We start from the raw sequence: 24,971 nt of genomic DNA on the forward strand, positions 1-24,971 counted from the left end.
AAGGGTATATGCATATTTTTATCTGGTCATTGGATGAATCAGTTGTTACAGGGCAAAGACAACTAATTCATTATGCACAGACCATAACAATAATATTTGGCCACATTAATTTACTTTTTTGGTAAGATCAGCAAATCATGCTTACATCTTGTGAATGATTTGTCCAAGAGGACATTTTTAAAATGATGAAAATGATAGGTATTATGCCTTGTTTTGACAAAAATTCCTTTGTAGGTGCCCACTATAAAAGTTCCAACCTTGTGAGATCTTCCTGTTTACATCCTGTATTACCTGGATTTAGGTACAAGCCTTTACAATTTACTCATATGCAAGCTTCATCTGAAAAATTACATTTTGTCCTGTAATTATTTTCAACCAGTCGGCAACGTCATTCTTTTAAAAATGGTATTTACTATATATGTACCACCACACTTATGTTGATTCAGCAGCACATATTACCGTTAGTTGCCTGTTGCCATATTGGACAGGTAAGCACAAAAAACTTATCTACCATGACCATATGGGACAGTTAAGCACACAAACCTAGCTACTGTGACCATATGGGACAGGTAAGCTCACAAACCTTGTTATGTTTTTAAAGGTTCTTTGTGCAGACACAAACTGTGGCTTTCCCAATTAGTTAGCAAGGCCTGTTAAAGCACATGCTGATGACATGTGCATGCATTGCATGTGCAGTATTGTGTTACTGTTTTCTGTTACCTGCCTATTGCTATTTGTCTCACAGCAGTGTCAAAAGATTGCAGGTAGGCTAGGTGGTACTGGATGAAAAGGGAGATATAGAAGACTGGTTTCATCATTTAGATGTTCAATTACTAGGTGTATGAATTAGGTATTTGGTTGGTAATACACATAATAATGGACAAAGTCTGAGCAGCTGATGCATTGAACATGAGCATGTGTATTTAATTTATAGCAGGTATGGTTGCACACAAACACAATTATATAGAACAGGAGAGAAGGGGTGGGTGTGATGTGTCAGCTTGTGAAGGATTCATGATCACTTACAGTATTATATCCATCAGGAGGGTTTTATTTTAACTTTTTGATCAATATCTCAAACTTGTTGACAACAAAGAGGTACTTCAGAATATACATAAATATGTAATCTACCAGATCTGTTTTTAACATTAGCTTATCTCACTGTATCTTACTGTCTTCACTGTTTACAGGTATTAGCTTCAGGCTGTATACAGTGCAATTGGGGGAATATTTCTTTGATCTGTTTCATTATGTATCCATTATCACTCACACAAGGTGAAGCAATGAATATCCATTTGACTTGTGATTTGAGAAAGTCACTGAATACAGTTTGCACTGTATTCTTTATTTAGACTGCTGGTTTGCATCTCCATTTGAGCTGTAGTTTGAAATATATTTTTCACTATATATATATTCAATGAGTTCCCATTCTGTACAGAAGGGTAAAGCTAAGAATGAAATAAGAGTAATGAGTAAGTTTGCTCCCGATTTGTACAGTATGGTAAAGCTAAGAATGTAATAAGAGTAATTTTACTTACATTCTTACCTTTACCATACTGTACAAATCAGGAGCAAACTTACTCATTACTCTTATTTCATTCTTAGCTTTACCCTACTGTACAGAATGGGGGCTCATTGAATATAAATATGGTGTAAAAATGTATTTCAGACTACAGTTAAAATGGAGATGCAAAATTACCCTTTACTTGTATTTCCTTCTTAGCTTGACCCTACTCATTTGCATATTTATTTCTTTAAAATCTGTTCTTTACATTTTAAAGATCTATTCATTGATTAAAACAATTTCTTTTGACATTGTGAACATTGTATGAAAATTGCATGAAAATATGTTGAAGTTGTGAAGAGTTGTATGTGTTGTATAGAAAACTCTTTTTGCCCTACTCAATTAGCCAAGCTATTTTCTGGCCACATATTTATGCAGCAATGCAAATTGGGATATGATTGGATGGAACTGTATTATAGGATAGTTGACTGACAGATGACAGTTGAGTGGGTCATTGGAGAGAACAGACCAATATATAATGGTTGTAATACATAGGTATAGATAAATACATGTATGAATGAAAATAAAATATATATGATGACAGGGAATTATCTGTAATAAATCAATACTTTACTGTAAGTAAAAGTTTTAGTACACTGTTCTTGTCCAGCTGTCATCATATGATACCGGTATTCATGACTGCAGTCATTTCGGTTGACCAGTTATTGCTGCATTAATTTGACAGCATTGTTTTTCCATAATTTAGCAATCTTATTAAATAAGATGAATTATATTACAACAAATGAAGGATCTCAAATGGGTAATGATTTAACATTGAAACAAAATCAATAATTTCCAGCTTTTCTGAAACTTGGCAATAAATTTCATCAGTAACGAGCCCCTGTGGGATAAGTTGGCCATATTATGACAGATGTAACCTTTTTTCCCCCATTTACTCTAAGATAATTGATTGGAAAGATGACACCCAAATTTTTTATAGTAAATACTAAAACAAATCAAGGTTTCAGAAGGCATTGCAAGGAAAATTCCCATGGTCACAGCCATTCATTAATGAGAATTCTGCACAAGAATTTCATGGGCTTATATGGACCAATCAGATTCACATAGTGTAGTATTTTGGCATGTTGACATATTAAAAATATTAAACTTCACATACTTTATGTAATGTGTACCAACTATTTGATAATTATTAATATTATCATAAATTAAAGTGAATCATACTTTGCCAGTTGACATTTTGGGGGTGGGTATTTCTTTTTCTCCATCACTGAATTTATTAGAAACCTGAATGTAAGGCTGTTAGTTAGCCTTTGGTTTGATGATGCATCTGTCATCTGTGTGTCCATCCATCCATCAGTAGTTGCTTGTTATTACTCTGGAGGCAATATTTCTGATTTGATTTTGATTTTAGAATAGACAGCAGTATCTTCAAGATTGTTGATGTGGTTTGCATCTGCCAGACTCAACTGGCAACCTCTAGGGAGATGGTTTCTCATCAAATTTCAATAAAACAGGATTATTTCATAAAGATCATTAATGCAAATTAAATTATGGGTAATGTGTATTGATTATGTCTACATAAGCCAGCTTGGTGAAACTGTCAACTGTCCAGAGTGACATCAGCTCCCCTTGGTCCTCTTGTTTAGTAAATTAACTTGAAGTTATATGTACTGTAATTCAGTTGGTCAGAGTATCATTAAAAAATAAGTACAGTTTTGTTATTTTCAGACTCTGGAAGTAGTTAGTGGTGCTACAGCTGATGGTGAATAGAAAACCCTAATTGTAAAGTTGTAACAAAAGTACAGACAAAATTTTGATCTGCCTCAATCTGTTGCTCAAACAAGCATTTGGTTAACCCAGCTTTGAATGATTGAATAAGCTGTTCACATTCATGATCAGATAAAAAGTTGGTAGAAAATTGGACCCGTAATGAAATGATTGTGGGTTTGATACCCATAAATGTCGGCCTTGTTTGGTTGCCTTGAAGTACTGTCCTTGGGAAAGGCACATGGCTTCCATTTCCTCAGCATAAAATGGGTAATAGTTTTTTTTTTTCAAGGTGACCATAAAACCAACTAACAACTATTCGTGATACTGTATTGAAGCAATAACAAAAGTTGGATCAACTACAGTGCATTTTAATATCATTCAAATAAGGGTGTTAAACATACAAAGAGACGTGAATAGAACTTGCACTAATATATCAACTCTAGATTTATAGGGTCATGACCTCTGGAACATTGTGCATTACACTGATAGAATGCATTCTGGGTATGCATGACCTAGTCAACAGTATCATTCTCTCACTAAATTTGATTGCTCCATCTGTCTACACTGGGCATGGGCGTAACCTAACAATATATTAAAGGTGTTGTGTCAGGATTGCTGACAAATTACTGTACTTAGGATCAGCTTGTTCATTTCAGTTGTCAGGTCATCTGTGTAAGAGTCCTAATTGCCTAGTTAGTTTCTTCCATTGCAGATTTTTAATACAGTACTTTAACAGAAAGTTTGATCATTTTTAACATGAACACCATGCTTTTCCCTTGCACTCATTCCCCCCTCTGCAGCCAAGATGAGAAGACGGTAATGGCTGTAAAAATGTTTTTTTTCTGTGTGTAGTTGCAAATATGCATCCACATGTGTTTTGTTTTGCTTTAGTCACATTTGTTTTAATTGCATTTGTCCAAAAAGTGTTGCAAACTATTAAGAAATAAATGCTGTACTTATTATTTGGAGTTATATCCCTTGATTGGAAATGTAGCCTGTTGACTCAAATGTCAGCACCATAACATTTACATTGGCATGAGTTGATGGGATCTGAATTTGATAACAGCCTATTAGTATGACAGAATTTTGGTTGAATCTGAATTACATGGTACTAAGTTTAGGTTTTACACAATGCTATTTATAGAGTGCTGATAAGACTGACCAGTTCCCTTTTAACTTTTAGATGGAATATTCATAATAGTCTAGTCCATTAAAGAACATAGGTACTACAGTGGGTCCATCTTGTGCATGATTTGCAAGAATTCTCAGCTCCACATCCAGCATTGACAATGCATGCACACCATCTGACTGATTCCTCGAAATCATATTGGTCTTAGGCCCTACTAACGTTGATAATGATAGCTGAGACAGGTCATTGCTTGTTGGCCAGTTATGATTGATGTGAACCATGTGTCAGTTATGTTAAGACATGAACCATGTCAGTTATAATGAGATGTGAACCATGTGTCAAATAAATACAGTCTAACAAGAGTAAGAACATGGGCAAATGTTGTAAATTTTGTTAGACATTGTGGCATGTGTATTATACAGCAGTTAACCTTGAGAGGATGGCTGTCTCATGAGGTCACCCATTATCATAGACTACTTTGCCAGAAACAAAAGTTGTACATTTTCATGGTATTGTTATCCTGATGAGAGACCACCACTTTTATAAGGTCATTTTTTGGCAGCAGAAGTGTTGGCTTTGTAAGAGGGGTGGGGTACCTATTTATAGTTTAAAATGTGCATCATAATGGTTTTTAAAAGGGGTGCTTACCAGTTATTGTATACTTTTGAGAGAGTGACATATGTGAGGTGAAGTTTGCATTAGAAATGTGCATAGTGGAGAGAATCTTTGCATACCTCTAAGCTACTTTGATGTAATGTGGCTGACATTTCTTTGGATATTGTACTGATGGAAATTGTACATGATCTAAGCACAATGCTGACTAAAATGACTGCTCTCTTGTGCTAAAAAAATCACCCTGAATTAGTCTAAAGTATACTATCTTTAGTACCTATTAAAATTGGGAAAATGAATTTTTCACAACTTGACAATACCAGCTTGTGAAAGTGCAATGGATGAATTTCCCCAAAAATATAAAAAGTTCTTTGCTCTTTTTTTTTCACAATTTACGTTTGAAGTCCAGGTAGTGAAAATGACCAAGTGGAGCTAACAGTTTTTTGAAAGGTGCAAATCTGGAGTAAGGCCAAGCTGTGTACTCTGTCACCCATATTACACCCATCAATCATACACCAAAATAAGGGAATTAAATGTTCTTTGAAGAATACATAAGATATGCAAGGTCTTTGTTTTTAATAGCCAGTATAACTAGTGAGGAAACCTGGGGAAATTCTTTAACTTTAAAATTCTAACCCTATGCAAAATACAAAACTGTAGAGCACCACAAAATCTGGGTAGCTTTTAGCAGCAGCAAACACTTGGCTATACATATTTTTTCTACATGTATTTGGTTGTTGTCTTTTTAGAAACAAATCTTTTAGCAGTATTGTTTTATTAATTGCTTTACATTTGTTTAGCTTGTTATTTAACTTGTTTTTACCAAGTAGAGTTGTTGTACAATTTCTGGGGTAGCCTCCACGCATATAACGGGCACATACATTTGAGCTGGGTACCATTTTTTACCAAGGTATTTTTAAACTTCTTGCAATACAAACCACAGTGACCAACAATTTAACGTCCTGAGGCAGGCTCCTGACACTATAACAAATTCTCTCAATAGCTGGAAAAACATCGTGATCTGATTTATAGCGAAATAACACCACATTATGTCCATTATATTATTTGAAGAAAAAAATAGTTATCTTGCAGTAAAAGTAAATAAAATATCTCAGCTCAAAAGAAAATCAACCCACCTTCTTCCAAAACCGATACAAGTTGTAATCTAAAACTATCGCTAAGTAGGATGATTAAGCTTATACTACAGTTGACACCCTATGAAAGACTTTGTGCTGCCATTAGAGAACGTGTTGATAAAAAAAAGACAGTCTTGATTAAATCCTACAATTTACCTGCTACTTTATTGATGTAATAGGCAGGGAAACTTTGAATGGGATGCCAAAACCTGGGCAAGGCATTTGTCAAAGAGGGCTAGTAAACACACAACACACTTACTTCAAATTCAAAAGGAAAACAACTGCTCTCCTGAAAATCTCATGATCTGCAGTCCATTCTTACAAAGGAATACTGTACTTAACATGCTAACATGCACTAGTACAAAACTAAAAATATGGCATTTTTGTATTTCTCAGAAATCTTTACAAAAATTGGATCTGGCCCAAATATTTTTTTTACATTTGCCCGCATTTGTCCCCCATGTTGGCGTACATGACACATGTTAGCATTATTAAAGGGTCATAAATATAATTATATTTGTAAAATTATAAACTAATTTGTGACAAATAGAATTGCTTTGTAAAAGCAATCGAAATTATTTGAATTATTTCAGCATGAAAAATGAAGAAATGCTTTTAATATATTTCATAACATGAATACTACAGAATTTGCATATATTCCTTACTAATGGAAAATACCGCAAGGAAATAATGCCTTGGTCAATAGCATACAAACAGGGCAGTCAACAGGGTGGTTGCCCTGGGCACCATGGTCTTGTGACACCAAAACCATGGGTGCCAGAGGTCTTGGGGCACCAGAACCCTTTGGGCCTTCAAAGTCTCTTGGATGCCATTTGCTCTTAGTATGCCACTGGCCATGGTATGCCCAGTATACCAATTAATACCATGGTATGCCCAGTATACCAGTAATACCATGGTATGCCCAGTATACCAATAATACCATGGTATGCCCAGTATATCACTAATACCAGTAATACCAGTATACCAGTACATGTAATACCATGGTATGACCAGTATACCAGTAATACCATGGTATGACCAGTATGCCAGTAATACCATGGTATACCCACTGTACCAGTAATACCATGGTATGCATAGTATACCAGTAATACTATGGTATGCCCAGTATACCAGTCATTCCATGTATACCCAGTATACCAGTAATACCATGGTATGACCAGTATGCCAGTAATACCATGGTATGCCCACTGTACCAGTAATACCATGGTATGCCCAGTGTACCAGTAATACCATGGTATGCCCAGTGTACGAGTAATAACATGGTATGCTTTGTATACCAGTAATACCATGGTATGCCCAGTATACCAGTCATTCCATGTATACCCAGTATACCAGTAATACCATGGTATGGCCAGTATACTAGTAATACCATGGTATGCCCAGTGTACCAGTAATACCATGGAATGCCCAGTGTACCTGTAATACCATGGTATGCCCAGTGTACCAGTAATAACATGGTATGCTTTGTATACCAGTAATACCATGGTATGCCCAGTATACCAGTCATTCCATGTATACCCAGTATACCAGTAATACCATGGTATGGCCAGTATACCAGTAATACCATGGTATGCCCACTGTACCAGTAATACCATGGAATGCCCAGTGTACCAGTAATACCATGGTATGCCCAGTGTACCAGTAATAACATGGTATGCTTTGTATACCAGTAATACCATACACATGTAATGTACAACTGTACAAGTTATTCCTTCCTCATAGGTCCTATTTAATAGTTTAGAGTGGGTTCTATTATACTTGTGCTCTGGGGTGGGAAATAAAGAAGCTTTTTAAATGCACATGTGCTTTCTTGGTTGAGATTTTGTGTTTAGCTCATCATCAGTTTATTTTTAACCCTCTATACTTACTGTTCTCAAGAATCATGAAACTTTGTGAGGGAATGCATCTAATTGAATACTTGCACCCTCGTTACAAACAAGGTCACTGTCATGGATAATGTGTGATTTGTGTTTTAAGTTAATTTCACTAGCATTGTTCATACTTGAATTGCAAATGAAATGGTTGACATTGTTTACAACTTTTTTTAGCATGACACTAATACATCAAAAGATTATTGTCACCTAAATTTTACAGTTTACCATCTTGGGTCAAGTTCTGTTTTTACCTCAATAACCACATAGGTTGGTCACATGATTTATTCATACTATACTGCCCTGTCTTGAAACATGAAAATTGGTGAACACATGTATCTTATTGACCATTACACCATTATCTTAATGACCATTACAACACTATCTTAATGACCATTACACCACTATCTTAATGACCATTACATCACACCATTATCTTAATGACCATTACACCATTATGACCATTACACCATTATCTTAATGACCATTACACCACCATCTTAATGACCATTACACCACCATCTTAATGACCATTACACCACCATCTTAATGACCATTACACCACTATCTTAATGACCTTTATTACATCACACCATTATCTTAATGACCACCATTATCTTAATGACATCACACCACCATCTTAATGACCATTACACCACTACCTTAATGACTTTTATTACATCACACCATTATCTTAATGACATTACACCATTATCTTAATGACATCACACCATTATCTTAATGACCATTACACCACTATCTTAATGACCTTTATTACAGCACACCATTATCTTAATGACCATTACACCATTATCTTAATGACTTCACACCATTATCTTAATGACCATTACACCACTATCTTAATGACCATTACACCACTATCTTAATCACCATTACATCACACCATTATCTTAATGACCATTACACCACTATCTTAATGACCATTACACCACTATCTTAATGACCATTACATCACACCATTATCTTAATGACCATTACACCACTATCTTAATGACCATTACACCACTATCTTAATGACCTTTATTACATCACACCATTATCTTAATGACCATTACACCATTATCTTAAAGACATCACACCATTATCTTAATGACCATTACACCATTATCTTAATGACATCACACCATTATCTTAATGACCATTACACCACTATCTTAATGACCATTACACCGCTGTCTTAATGACCATTACATCACACCATTATCTTAATAACCATTACACCATTATCTTAATGACATTACACTATTATCTTAATGACCATTACACCACTATCTTAATGACCATTACACCACTATCTTAATGACCATTACACCATTATCTTAATGACATCACACCATTATCTTAATGACCATTACACTTCATTTCAAAGATATAATGCCATTATGGCCCGTATTTTACGCTTCATTGACTTGGGTTAAATATTGTGTTTGTTGTTGAAGTGTTCATGCTAGAACCATGACTGTGATGATGATTTGCATTAAACACAATGTAAAAACTTTGCAGTGACCTTTTCTTTGGTTGTGAACAAGTTTTTGCATTGAACTGGTGACCACACAAATCATTGGCATCCTGTATACATGGAAATTTTGGAATATTTTATGAACAAAAATTCTGCTTTCTCCAGCACTGTGTTGTCTCTTGTGTTTTATCCTGGGATTGAGTAATGTTTTGAAGAAGTTTGACATCTTTTTGGTTTTTGGTTTGACTTTATATTTAAATAACCATGCCTTCAGTTCAGATCATAGTTGGAATATATGATCCCATACTTCACTTTCCTCTCTGTGATCTGTTGCCCAAGGATTATATTGTGGAGTTGAGAATTAGGGAACTTGTTTTTTAATTGTGTCAGTTGTTATGATTATGATTATTATTATTATTATTATTATTATTATTATTATTTTTATTAGAGTAAGTCTTAACCAATATGCAACACATTTAATATGATGTGACATTCCTATCTGTCATCTTGTACCACTCCTGCACTTGTGATGTAATTGGTATGTGTTTTAATGTGCCTCCAGAATGAAAGAATGAATGCATTTAGGTGTGTCTGAACTGATTTGTTTACTTTTTTAACCAATGGAAACTGCAATCTCATGCCAAATTCATTTCATAACTGGAATAAAATATCATCACACACTCCCTTTTTTTGTTTCTTTTGGTGGGGTCATGGGGTCAAGAATTATAGTGGGAAATCACTGACACTTGGTGAAATGATATGAATACAGTTAATATGACAGGTGTTATTTACTTTGATTTTATAAAGGTATTTGATTGTTTAGATCACAATATTCTTATCTCAAAATGACCAAACTATGATTTTGATGACAATTCTGTAAAATGGTTGACTTGTTGTTTTTGACACAAAATGCCACATATACATATAGGTAGCACTAAAAAAAATTATGCAGTTGTTAAGGTAGCACTAGACCTCCTTATGTGGCAGTTAAGGTAGCACTAAATCTTCTAATGTGTAGCAATCAAGCTAGCACTTAATATTCTTATGCAGTAATGAAGGTAGCACTAAACCTTTTTATGTAGCCATTAAGGTAGCAATAAATCTTCTTATGTAGTCATGAAGGTAGCTCAAAATCTTCATATGCATTCTTTAAGGTAGCACTAAATCTTATGCAGCCATTAAGGTTGTTCCATCATTAATGTTTGTGTTCCCTTGTCAGAGGTGGGATGATGCAATTTCTCCCCTCCTTATGGTTTATGGTTATCGTTATCTAGGAGATAATTGACTATGGTTTATTGCCCAGATCAAGTAATCAATAACATAAAATATGAAATTAATAGATAGAATGACAGAGATCTGTGCAGAGATATAGAATAGAACAGCAACAAAAAAAACATATGTAAAATATAACAATTTAATAAATTACATAAAATGAAACTGAACATGACATTTGATTGATTCATTTTCTCTTAGAAATAGTTATAAAATTTTGCCAAATTCACTTAGCCATCCTGTTACACCAGTAAACGACTGCTCCGGTGGCCTAGTGGTTACAGCGTCCACCTTGGATGTGGGAGGTCATGGGTTCAATCCCCAGCCAAATCATACCAAAGACTTTCAAAAATGGTACTAACAGCTGCCTTACTCCTTCTAACTACTATCAGAAGAAATGTATGAAATATTTTAATGATTTCTATAACATTCTAGACAAATAAATTTTCATAATGCCCAATGCCTACCAGAGTAATGCATGCAATTCCAACACGTTTTCTGTTTATTCAAGACAGATGAATGTATGATTATTTTCTCAACTTTGGCCTCTTTCATCTGTCTTTTATCGAATGGACTATAGTTAAAATTCACTTTCCATATTTCATATTATATTTTATTCCCTTTAATTTTCATATGCCATCAAGCTATAAAAATAATAAATAAATGTAATGTACTTTTTCATATTTTTTTGGTCTAATCCTGTTATTTTTCATACATAAAATGTTCTCCAAACAGAGCATATCACATCCATCACAGGCATAATTTTTTGTGAGCCTAGCCCATATGTCAGTCTTAATGGTTACATGTCACTCTGACCATGACAGAATGTACTGTGAAATTATCTCTGCAAAATTTTGCACCATTACACCTGTTATGGTTGGATTTTCCTTGTAAGGGTTGGTGTTCAGCAAGGATTATTGTTTAATCCATTCTTTTTTAATGTTTATTAATGGCATCCTATTTGTGCCTTTCCAAAGAGTAGATTGCCACAGTTTGCAAGCATGCAATAGGTTGACACCTGTTCTAAATGGACTGTACTACTGTATCTACAGGACATGTTCAGCCAGATAATGTGTTATGCACTATGCTCTAAATGGACTGTACTACTGTATCTACAGGACATGTTCAGCCAGATAATGTGTTATGCACTATGCTCTAAATGGACTGTACTACTGTATCTACAGGACATGTTCAGCCAGATAATGTGTTATGCACTATGCTCTAAATGGACTGTACTACTGTATCTACAGGACATGTTCAGCCAGATAATGTGTTATGCACTATGCTCTAAATGGACTGTACTACTGTATCTACAGGACATGTTCAGCCAGATAATGTGTTATGCACTATGCTCTAAATGGACTGTACTACTGTATCTACAGGACATGTTCAGCCAGATAATGTGTTATGCACTATGCTCTAAATGGACTGTACCACTGTATCTACAGGACATGTTCAGCCAGATAATGTGTTATGCACTATGCTCTAAATGGACTGTACCACTGTATCTACAGGACATGTTCAGCCAGATAATGTGTTATGCACTATGCTCTAAATGGACTGTACTACTGTATCTACAGGACATGTTCAGCCAGATAATGTGTTATGCACTATGCTCTAAATGGACTGTACCACTGTATCTACAGCACATGTTAAGCCACATTTACAAGTTCTCAAAAATCGTGTTGACACCTTTCAGATTTTATCTAATGGAGATCTGCTATCAAATGTGGCCACCAATACCAAAAAAGAGAAAAATCACTAAATTACTACTTCTTAAAAACTGTTAAACTGAACTTAACCAAATTTGACATTTTAGGATAATGTATTTAAAAAGTTTACGAATGATGCCAGTCTGCCATCAGATATAGTCACCATTGCTAAAAAAAAAAATTCTTTAAACAGCTTTTCAAAAACTGTTCCACAGAATTCAACCACATTTGACAGAAACCATTTTGCCATCAGATATTTCAAACAATGCCAATCGGCCATAAAATATGGCCACCATTACTAAAAATAGAACAGTTTCCCAATGACAAAAGCTAAATAACTGCTGAACAGAATTTGACTATATATGAGAGGAAGTGTCTTTGCATAAAGGGCATTTAAATTCATAAAATATAATGCCAATCTGGCATTTAAATTCATAAAATATAATGCCAGTCTGGCATTTAAATTCATAAAATATGATGCCAATCTGGCATTTAAATTCACACGTGATGCCAGTCTTGATTCCTTTAAGACCTACATTACTAAAAAATATAAAAACTTTGAGCAGCTTCTCAAAAGGTGCAAATTTGACCATATAAAAGAAAACAAGCCTGGCATAAAAGGTTTTCAAGTTTGCACAAATGATGCCAATCTGCCATCAAATATGACATCTATTACTAAATATAGAGAAATTTTTCTCTCTAAAACCACTTGGCCGAATTGAACCAATTTTGACAGAGAATTCTGGCAGTAATAGATTTGATAAAACAAAGATTTATATCCATTGTCATATATGACCATTGTTACAAAAACAGATGAACTTTAAAATCACTATATCAAAAACCACTGAACAGAATTTGACCAGATCTGACAGACAGCACCATGACATCAGGAGCTTTGAGATTTATACAAGTGATGCCTATCCACCATCAACTATGGCCATTATTATTAAAAACTAGAAAAGCATTTTAGCAGATTCATATCAGAAAGGTCTTCTGCTTGATTCAACCAGCAGAAAGCTTAATGGCATAAAGGTTTTAAATATTAAACAGATAATGCTGACGTGCCATCATATTTGGATGATGATATGAAAGATCAAGAATTCTTGAAACAGTTTTCTTCACATGTTCAATCAATATCATTGATAGAAGTTTATTCAGAAAGCATCTTAATGACAAGGATTTCTTAACCAGCTTGACTTGTATCTGGTTAGTGTCCAGCTCTTGGCCAGGTGAGCAGGTTCAAGCTTATGGGTCTCTTGTTTGTCTCATATTTCAAATTTTAATACCCCGTTTACCAATTCCTGTTTGGATTATTGCATCATCATTTAAAGCCCTTCTGTCGGGACCACTCCTGCAACTGGGTGAGGTCAGAGTACATAGAATTATCTTGGTGACAAATTAAGGTTGAAGTTTTATTTTTATTACTTGTTCAATAAACCCTTAGCCATTCACTTCATATGTGGAATATAGTATTGGAAACTGACTCTAGACCCAGTGGTGGAGGGGGGGCATGTGATAAAGAAATTATTTTTGGGATACATTTATTTACGTTAAATTTTTTGCATTCAAGGTTTATAATCACTTATATTTTCATAACCCCATTCCCACTTCACGTAATATTTAATTAACATATTATCCAGTTCATTGCAAATATAGAACAATCCCAAATTCAAATTTGTCACATCTTTGGATTGGGCCATAGAGTCAGCAGGATGACTTTTGCTCCAGTTTTGTCATACTTAATTCACTTCATACTAGAAATATTACATGATCTCATTCTTTCTCCGTATATCAACTTTGCCCTGATTTATATCATTTGTGGGGACCATGAGGCCAAGAAGGACTCTATTACCATTATTATTGTTATTTGTATTGTTTTTTTTTTTTTAAATTGTATTTTTCAGTGCATACTTTTGAATATGATTTCACATTTTGACCTATCAACTTAAAATTACTCCCGCTTTTGGATTACAGTCTGGATTATATCATTCGGTTAACAAGCAAGGCAGATTTTGAGGGTTTTTTTTCTTCATCTACACCTTATTTAAAATATTTTACAGGATCATGTACTTCATTTACTTCCTGTGTCACTTTTGCCCTTGGGTCATGCCACTGGTTTATGGGGTCATCAGGTCATGCTCTTTGATGTTTGGACAGCTTATTTCAGGCATTGCATGAGTTTCTTGTAGAGCAGGTCTTGTTTATGTTACCATGAAATAAGTATAGCACAAGTATGACAGAACTGAAGAGTTCTTCCACTTGAAATCTTTAATACAAGTGAGGGACGAGGCAGTATGTCTGCTTGATGACTTTTGTCTTATACTTGCCTCCATGCATGATTTTTTTCTTCTCATAAGTACTTAATATATTTTGGGGTTTAATAAGTTCCAAAAATATTGTTTTTGTGGGGTTTAATGCCAATTTTCAGCACATGATAGGCTATAAACAACAGCCAGTATATATAGTGGAGAAAAAAATCGGAGAAAATCATGGGAAAAACCAACAACCCATAGGAAGCTACTGGCAAGTTTTCTCACATTCCTGCATTGGTCGAGAAGAGACTCAAATCCATGTGGACAGAGGTGAGATGTGAGTGGTCAGTAAAGGCTACTGCCATTTTCTCTTGACCACCTGGATCCCCCACTGAAAAATAGATATGACAGTTTTTTCAGGAGAGTAGATACCTCCAAAGTGAAGAGCTACCAACATGAACGTATGATATTCAGTGCATATTTATTATAATGAGCTTTGAACTGATATTTATGAAGTGCATGGTGGGGGTATATTACTGTAGACACCAGCATAGATATTTTACCCCCCAAATCAAAGAAAAAAACATACAATAATAGATATTTAAATAATTTGCCAAACAAAATTTGCTATGTTATTTAATCCCAGAATTATCACACTTAAAGATTTGTCATAAAAGTTACATCTTAACAATTGTCACTCTTTCCTTGAGTTTTTGTTTCTGAATTGATGTTTATGACTGCTCTTGTGGCCTAAGTGATTAGAGCTTCCACCTCAGATGCAGGAAGTCACATGTTCGAACTACTGCCAAGTCATACCATAGACTTATAAAAATGGTACTTGCAGCTGCCTTGCTTGGTACACAGCATTAAGAGGTTAGTGTTATGACTGGTTGGCCAGGTATCAGAATGATGTGACTGGGTGAGACATCATGCTACATGTCTGTTGCATTATGCCCCAGTGCTAAACATCACTATAAACTACCACACTGCAGACATCATAGCGATATGACTGAAAAATTGTTAAAGCTATGTTAAAAATCCAAATCAGACAAGTCATGTTTGCTTCTTAGCGAGAATAGCTTAATTATGGAATGGGCCATCATGTACATCCAATAGCACAAATTTGGCATCACTGATACTCCTAAATTACTGGGAAAATTGTCATGAAACTTTGCACTCACATTCATGTCAAGATCTGATTGTCCAAAGAAAAATTGGTGTTGCTTGAATATCCAGTATGACCACAGAAATGGCAAGCTTGAAAATCTTGTTATTGCTACTCCTTCTGAAAGGATGGTCATATCAACATGGGATTTTCACTAAAAGACCACTTATGATGTCTAGTTGTTCCCATATAAAATTGTGCTGATCTGACATCCAATATTGCCACCACTGCAGCCATCTTGAAAATTGTTATTGCAATGCTTCCAGAATGGAAAGGCTTTTTGAAATGAGCTTTTCACACGAAGGCTTTTCCTTTGATGTTTGATTGGTCCTGAATGAAAATGATGTTGATCTGACATCCAATATGGCCACCACTGCAGCCATCTTGAAAATCTTGTTATTGCAACTCTCCCAGAACAGAAAGTCGTACCAACATGGTTTTTTGTGTGCCAGAAAACCTTTCTTAGTATGCCTAATTGTTCTTAATAAAAATGGTGATGTGCAGACATCGAGTATGACTGCCACAGTGTCATAGTGGCCATCTTGAAATCTTGTTACTGCTAATCGTCCTGAATGGATGGTCATATCAGCAAGAGGTTTTCACAAAAAGACTTTTTATGATGTCTGGTGGTCTAAAATGTAAATGGTGAGGATTTGACATTCAATATGGCTACCATTGGAGCCATCTTAAAACATTTTGCTCTTGCCACTAGTTCAGAAGTAATGGTCTTCACCACCAGACTTCTTAGATATATGCTGTTGGTCATAAATAATAATGGTGCCCCACAAAAATCATTTATGGCTGCCACAATGAACATGTTGACAACCTTTTTACTAATTATTCCGAATGGATGGTCATATTGACATGGGCTTTTCACAAATCTTCTAATGGTGTCTAATTTTGTCCTAAATGAAAATGGTGACGATCGTGCATCCATAATGGCTGCACAGCAGCTAATTTGACAATCTTGTCATTCAAGAATATCAGAGATGCTTTCAACACTCACAGCTAAAAATTAAAAAATGGTCCATTCCTGGAAATTCATTTTGGACATTAGAGCAGAGCATATCGGTCCCTTCCGGGTCTCATGTTTATAAAGGTTATTGTTCAAAATTTATTCCAGTAATTCACCATTTTCAAGAGAAAATATTCCCCATCAACTTCTGTATTACATTTAAATTATGGAGTTGGATATATTACATAATACCCAAAAATGTGTGGTACAAATTTAGTGTTTTATGTTATGCAACCAACAAATAAGAAGTCATATAGCATTGAGATATAACAGCTCCATTAAGGTAAAGAGATCTTGTCGGATGCTAGGATCAGATTTATATTATTTGTACATTGAAAATCTCAGGTAATTCGTGCAGTTGTGTTGTTGCTTTTTTGTGTGGATCTGGAGCAAGTATTAAATTACCTGATAGGTATTCAGACTAGAGATGTTTACTGACCTTCAAAACACATTCAGCAACTTTATTACAAGCAATCAGGACATTACTCTGTGAAAAGAAAAAACAAAACAAGCAGTGAGCAAAGAATCTTTCAAATTTCTGAGATGTTTATCACCAATCTCTGGAGACAACCCATTTGCTGTTGCCCACAGCTGAATTTCTGTCTAGATGCTTTATATACCTACGGCAAGGACTAACCGACTTTGTTGTGGTACATGTACAGAATTTTATCTTCAGTTTTTAGCTGTTACTTTTAGTGTTGTGAGAATAGTAATTGCACATGTTTGGAACAGGTATATCAACATGATGGCATCAGAACTAATAGGAACATGCCTCAGTGACAACAGGAATCTTCACTGTGTGGCGATTAATCAGATTCTGAGATTCATCTATTTTCATATCAAGACAAAGATCCCATTTCTTTAGGTGTGGGCAGAATTTCTATCTTGGTGCAGTAATTCAGCATCATGTGTAAAGAATAAATGCTTTCAACCATAACCAGGGGCCCCAAGTGGTCTAAAGCACTCACTGTTACGGATCACTGCCATCTCACCTCTGTCTGCATGGATGAATCTCGGATTCAGCTGATGTTATTATGTGAGAAAGCTTGCCAGTAGCTTCTCGTGGGTCGGTGGTTCTTTCCAGGGTTTTCCCGGGTTCTTTCTCTACCATTTATACTGGCCACCTTGTACAGCAAATCTTGTGCTGAAAAATGGCATTAAACTCTACAACAGCAACAATCAACCGTGACCTTTTAAAGAAAATCTAGAAATCATTGAATTAGATTTTGAATTTTGAACAGATTATCACAAGCTTAATCATGTGAAATTGCTATGCAGTACATCATCTGCAGTTGAAAATTCACTTGCCCAGATTAAACAGCAGTGAAAATATACTTGCTCAGCTTCAAACAGTATGTGAAAATTTCCAGCAGTGGAGTGAATTTTCCAGTCACTTGCCGGATTGGGCGAGTATTTCATAAGATATGACCAATGTTTCTCTTGAACAAAAAGGATGTTTTGTCAAGATTTTTGCTGACTTTTTTAAAAGAAAATTCAAACTTTGCTTTCAGTTTAATTTAATCTTGTTCATACAAACACATCAGACTTCAAGACAATAACAAATGCTTATGGTAGAGAGAGAAGACTGGTCTGAGTTTGTAATTATTTACAACTGATATTCAAAGGCTCACAAAATAAATTCTGGAAAATAGTCTGTCACTTGGTCAAAGTTTATGTTGTAACATCGTCAGATTTTATCTTTCTTTAATAACTATAAATGTTTTAATTCTTTCCTGACTGCACAAGTGGATTTTAGAGAATTGCCAACACTTGAGCTTGACTTTGAAAATGTATCTACTAGATATATGGAATTAACTTTGGAAAGCCTGTGGCCAGACATAAATTTAGACTTGTGCTTTAGAGACCAGTGTGTGATTCAGAAGTGGTATTTAGCTCAGGCCAAATATGTGTACCCAACAGGTATCCATCTGACAAATATGGTGTGACATAGGTGATGCTTGTCCAATTAATCAAACACCTGCTATCGTTACTATTGCTTTTAGGGAGCCTTGTGATGTGTGGTCCAGTCGTGATTTGTATATCCACTTGGGGCAAATAAACCCACTCAGATTCCTATTCATGATCTACATTAGATCTTCACCTTTTTAGTTTGAGTAAGGATCTAACAAACGCTGAATTTCTGAACCTTTCAGGAGGAAGTTCCATGTTCTTGTGAATGGAATTGTCCGTTTGCAGGCCCAATATCGTATGTACAGACAGAGAAAGAAATATCTGAAGGTGAGTAGAAAGGTTTGCAATAGGGTTGTATGTTGCAGTGTAAAATTGAGTGAATAGTTGAATTTAGATTTGTAGTTTTATCCAGAATCATTAAAAACCTATGTTACAGTTTTCATTTAGGATGCAAATTTTGGGGGAAAGTGACTGCTCTATATCTCTAGCTTGAAATTGAAAAATTGTGATTAATGAGTGTAGACTGGTCTGAATTTAGAATGTTTAACACCGTTTTTCTGAACTTTTTGAGTCAAATTGTATTTTACAAATATAAAATCATTAAACATTTTTCAGATATTCAGTTTTTCTTTAGTTTATTGCAACAGATCTGTTGTATGATTGTGTTTTTTTTGTTGTTGCAAAAGACAGAAACATTGAAAGTAAGATTTCTGTCAGAAACAGGTTACAGATGTTGATGTCCTATTTCTCTCACTTAATTTACATGATGAAATATAAAATATTCTTGTTTAATAACAGCCATAAACCTCCAGATTTATAATTTACTGCTTGTAATAGCAGTCAGTCAATTAACCTCCAAAGATTTATAATTTACTGCTAGTAATAGCAGTCAGTTAACCTCCACAGATTTATAATTAAGTCCTAGTAATAGCAGTCAGTCAATTAACCTCTACAGATTTATAATTTACTGCTAGTAATGGCAGTCAGTTAGTTAACCTCCACAGATTTATAATTAAGTCCTAGTAATAGCAGTCAGTCAATTAACCTCTACATATTTATAATTTACTGCTAGTAATAGCAGTCAGTTAGTTAACCTCCACAGATTTATAATTAAGTCCTAGTAATAGCAGTCAGTCAATTAACCTCCCACAGGTTTATAATTTCTTCCCTGTAATAGCAGTCGGTCAATTAACCTCCACAGGTTTATAATTTTTTCCTAGTAATAGCAGTGAGCCAATTAACCTCCACAGATTTATAATTAAGTCCTAGTAATAGCAGTCAGTCAATTAACCTACACAGATTCATAATTTATTTCTAGTAATAGCAGTCAATCATTTAGTCTCCACAGATTTATAATTGATTCCTAGTAATAGCAGTCAATCAGTTAACCTCCACAGGTTTATAATTTCTTCCCTGTAATAGCAGTCGGTCAATTAACCTCAACCGGTTTATAATTTATTCCTAGTAAGAGCAGTCAGTCAATTAACCTCAACAGATTTATAATTTATTCCTAGTAAAAGCAATCAGTCAATTAACCTTCACAGATTTATAATTTACTGCTAGTAATAGCAGTCAATACACATTTTTAATTTACTGATATCAGTCAGTTAACCTCCACAGATTTATAATTTACTCCCAGTAATAGAAGTCAGCCAGTAAACCTCTAGATTTATAATTTACTCTTAGTAAAGCACAGATGCACTGAATTTCTTGTTCAGGATTCTTGTGTGAATTTTTTGGCAGATTTCAATCTTGCAGATTATTGCACATATAACTAATTGTTAAAATGATGCAAAAGTTGTTCCAAAGCATTGAAATTTGATTGTACTCATTAAACAGAAAAAATGACAACAGTTGATATTGTATTTGGAATAGAAAATCACTAACTGGATATAGTTTTACAAATTCAGTGGTCAGAAAAGATGCATAAATATTATAATTCAGTACAGATTGATTGACAGAAACATGATGATAACAGAATTAAGTGGACTAAGTTATCTATAACCAGACAAAAATGTAACATGGACATTGTGATGTATAAGAATTGATTACCACTCAACATCATTGTAAAGAAACAAATTCAGTTATAATAAGATTTTACTTTCACAAATAGCCCTCATTAAAAATTTACATTAAAGAACACTTCTTTCAATGCTGTCATGTACAGTTTTTTGGAGTGCGTAAAATGAATATTTGAAGCAAGTTTGTTAAACTGGATTTCACGACAGTGTCAACAGGGCACTGCTTAGAAAGTAAAATGGCTGGTAACAGATTTATGTGATTTTTATGTTGGATTGCAAAACAGTTCAGGTCAGTGGATTGGTGATATTTGTCTGTCTGCATTTAGGTAAATCTTTCCTATACTATTACTTGTTTAATAACACAAGTTAGTGTTTAAATGTTTTGTGTGGAGTTTGTTTCAGCCAACATTAAACCACTGACCTATATCTCATGGTCATAACCTGTATTTCATGGTTCATTGATTTGTGGTAACTCTTGGGTTTAGCTGAGATTCTCATGCACTTTTGGCACTGGAGACTATAACTTGTAATTGTGTCATGAGGGATACTACTATCTTCAGTGAAAACTGGGTCACTGTTATCTAAATTTCACAGTTCAGTGATTTGTCTTACCCTTACATTGAGCATAGTTTCAAAGGTTTTATTGCATTTAGCAAAGTTTTGTTGAATACACTTTTGGAGAAACTTGAGTTAATGATCGCTTTGGTGTCCGTGTAAGTGTTCAACCAAACATTCACACCCCTAGATTAACCTCAGTGTCAAAGTGTTGTTTTCATTTTCACTTTACATTTCTGGCTAAAAAATTCCTTTACAGGGGTCATTAATTCCCTTTGCCACTTGAAATGGCAACTGAAAATTTTCAGTAGTTTAGTGATAATTCTAATCACTGATCTGGCATATGCTGATTCAGGGCTGACCTGCATCTCTCTTGAATGAAAAAATGTTTTGTTGTGAATATTGCCAAGTGGGGCCCCGAGTGACCGAGTGGTCTAAAGCGCTCTCCATTATGGATCACTGCCATCTCACCTCTGTCTGCGTGGGTTCGAGTCTCGGATTTGACTAATGTGGGTATGTGAGAAAGCTTGCCAGTAGCTTCTCAAGGGTCGGTGGTTCTTTCCAGGGATTTCCCGGGTTCTTCCTCTACCATTTATACTGGCCGCCATATATAGCCTATCATGTGCTGAAAAATGGCATTAAACCCTACAACAAGAACAATATTGCCAAGAATTTTTAATTTGAAAGTCCATACTTTTCCATACTTTTCTGTTGGAAATTTGTTTTCCATTTATTTTAATCAAGCTCATACAAATGCTTCACTCACAACTCATCAATGCTAATAAATGCTTTCCAGAGAGAGAGCAGACTCCAGGTCTCAGTTTGCAATTACTTAAAGATAATGCAAGGAGAGTCCAGTAATACCATTGAGAAAACATATGTTTCTATAATAGCTGGCAAAGTAAGAGTTTATATTGGGCAAGTAAAAATGTTTAGCACTTGCCTGACATGGTGATCATAATTTTTTCTTGTTTTTCAACCCCTGACACATCTTAGAAACTTGGGGATGGGGTCAGCCTGGAGGCCATGGCCAGCTATTTGCTTATTCTGACACTATTGTGTGCAGATTTATGTAATTGCCATAAAGACACATCATGAAGTGTACTATACCTTTTGGTCAAAACTGGATCACTGGGATCTATATTCAGCACCATAATGACCAGTATTAACCTTTTCATTTAGCTCTGTTTTTCAGCTTCCGTTACCTGCAGAATCACATAACTTGGAATTTAGTTGTGTGACGAGTGCTACACAATTAAGCAAAACACTTGGGTCACTATGACCTGTATTTGATATTTCACTGACCTGCATTAAGCTTTGTGCTCAAGTCAGATTCTCTGATGAGGATCCAGATAACCAAGTTGATAGAATGATCAATACATATTCCAGGGGTCTTGGATTCAGGACCCAGCCAAAGCAGCCTGACTCTGTCACCGTGGTATGTGTCACCCTGGTATGTCATGGGGAAAGACACTTGGCTTTCATTTTCTTGGCATAATGATAGTGTGTTGAAAGTGATATGAAAAATGCACGCAACCAGACAGTTTCTCAGACACCATTGTCTGCAGTCATGTAACTTGGTATATAGATGCTTTTCATGAGAGAAAGAAAAACATAGTCCTTTTGACAGAACACTCCAGATCTGTCTCGGATGCGGGAGATCGTGAATTTGAACCACGGCCGAGTCATACCAGAGACTTATGGTACTAGCAGCTGACTCAATTGGCGCTGAGCATTAAGAAGTTAGTATTAGGACTGGTTGGCCTGGTGTCAGGATAATGTGGCAGGGTGGGACATGATGCCACATGTCTGCGGCATGATGCCCCACTAATAGACATCACTATAAACTGCCACATTGCAGACATCATAGCAATATGACTAAAATGGTTAAAGCTATGTTAAAAATCCAAAAACATTCATAGTAATCCCTGTGACCAATATTTCATATTCCAGTAATCTACAGTAACTCATTTTTTTTGGGCAAGTAGACTGATGCAACTTTTCTACATTGGATGCATCATAAAAGTACTACATCATTGAAACAAAGTAAACTTTGCTTTCCCACAATACCACTGCCTTTAGTTCTTTTCTTGTTTCTGCTTTTAAATTAATTGTTTATGGGTTAAAACATATAGTGATTAATTTGATGACACTAGTCCATGCAGGGATGTTTCAAGAAACACAATTTATGACAAATTTAAATTTCAAATTATGACTATTTATATATTATCATGTCGTAAGGTACATGATTGATGTGTTGGACCTCACATTCTTAATGACAAATACATTTTAAGCACACACAATTTTTTTATAGATACTTTAACAGAAATGATGATTTAGAAGGAACAAAATATCACCAAAAACTTATAGGTAAATGATAACCATGCTTGCGGATTATCGGTTGCCTGATGTGTATATTATTATTAAAATGTTGATGCATCATCCCAGATTGGGCAGTGGTGCATGACTTGCCAGTCAGTGTCTGTTGTGTTTGCCCTCTAGTGCACTGCCCTGCATAACAAGAGCCATCCTACACTAACACTGTCCTTCTGTCATGGACATATTAGCCAATGATAAATTGTCATGTGTGAAGAATGTCAGCAGGACCTTTTGATCTGCCCAGAAAGTACCTCCTGGGGAAATGGGAGGAACAAGATAAAAGAGGATGTAGCTAATTAATTACGGATCTTGATACACACCCACTGAGGCCTGAAATATGACATAGCCATGAATACTTTTTTTTTCTTCAACTAATCACGTTTATGGAGTATCTAAATTATACAATTTGTAAAGAAAATTAATTGTAAATTTTGTAAAATGTATGTAAATTTTTTGTTTTAAAAAATTTGCCAGATTTAAAGAATGAAATAAAATTATATACTTGATTGTAAAAGTGCTTCCTTTATTTTGTTATCTAAGATCATGTGTGTGCAAAGAATGGCCTTCTCTGTAAATTCTGTTATAGATTTTTTAATGAGATTTTTGGTTCAATGTTTAATGGTGTTCCTACCCAACTCCCAGCCTCCTTTATATAACAAGAATCTCCTTACCTTAGTGTGTGGAGTGAGTATTCTGAAGTCTACAATCTACATGCCAGATGACAGTCACTGTATTTTATAAGTCATTGGATCTTTAGGGTATATAGTGAATCAGTTGCCACTTGAAAATGTTAAAGGACCTTAGGTCATGTGCATGTCCTCGTATCCTCAAGCTAACATCGTTGATATGTAAACCACAACCCCCTCCAAATCTCTCATTAGATCTTTTGTCATAATCACTTATTCAACATCTTATTTATCTCCATATTTCATGGAGTCACAGTCTGCGTCATGATAGCCTTGACTGGTTTGTTGACCATATTACAGATGAGATGTGACGGATGTTGATTGAGTGACACTTTGCACATACCTTTATTAGTGTAGGACAGTGTTAACTGTCAGGAGATACATTTGCTGAGGAAACATTCTTGCCTTTGCATTGCTTAGCTACATGTGCTTGGCTGCAGCACCAGTTTTCTTCTTTTT

General features: G+C 35.1%; 1 protein-coding gene and 1 long non-coding RNA gene across 3 annotated transcripts in view; one reads left to right on the forward strand and one right to left on the reverse strand.

Moving 5' to 3' along the window:
* Positions 1 to 24,971, forward strand: part of LOC149805795 (unconventional myosin-XV-like) — a 180,016-nt gene that overhangs the window by 45,330 nt on the left and 109,715 nt on the right. For both annotated transcript variants that reach the window (XM_089950497.1, XM_089950496.1), the window contains exon 14: positions 19,114 to 19,198. In XM_089950497.1, the coding sequence (XP_089806623.1) occupies positions 19,114 to 19,198 (85 nt within the window). The remainder of the gene's footprint in view (positions 1 to 19,113; positions 19,199 to 24,971) is intronic.
* LOC149805797 (uncharacterized) lies at positions 14,092 to 24,768 on the reverse strand. The gene is made up of 3 exons (XR_016419794.1): positions 24,498 to 24,768; positions 17,400 to 17,447; positions 14,092 to 15,171 (listed from the first exon to the last, which is right to left on the reverse strand). It is a non-coding gene; the product is annotated as an uncharacterized LOC149805797 (long non-coding RNA).

Source organism: Sinohyriopsis cumingii, chromosome 2 (assembly GCF_028554795.1).
Source record: "Sinohyriopsis cumingii isolate HCF-2022 chromosome 2, ASM2855479v2, whole genome shotgun sequence".
Taxonomy (NCBI): Eukaryota; Metazoa; Mollusca; class Bivalvia; order Unionida; family Unionidae; genus Sinohyriopsis; species Sinohyriopsis cumingii.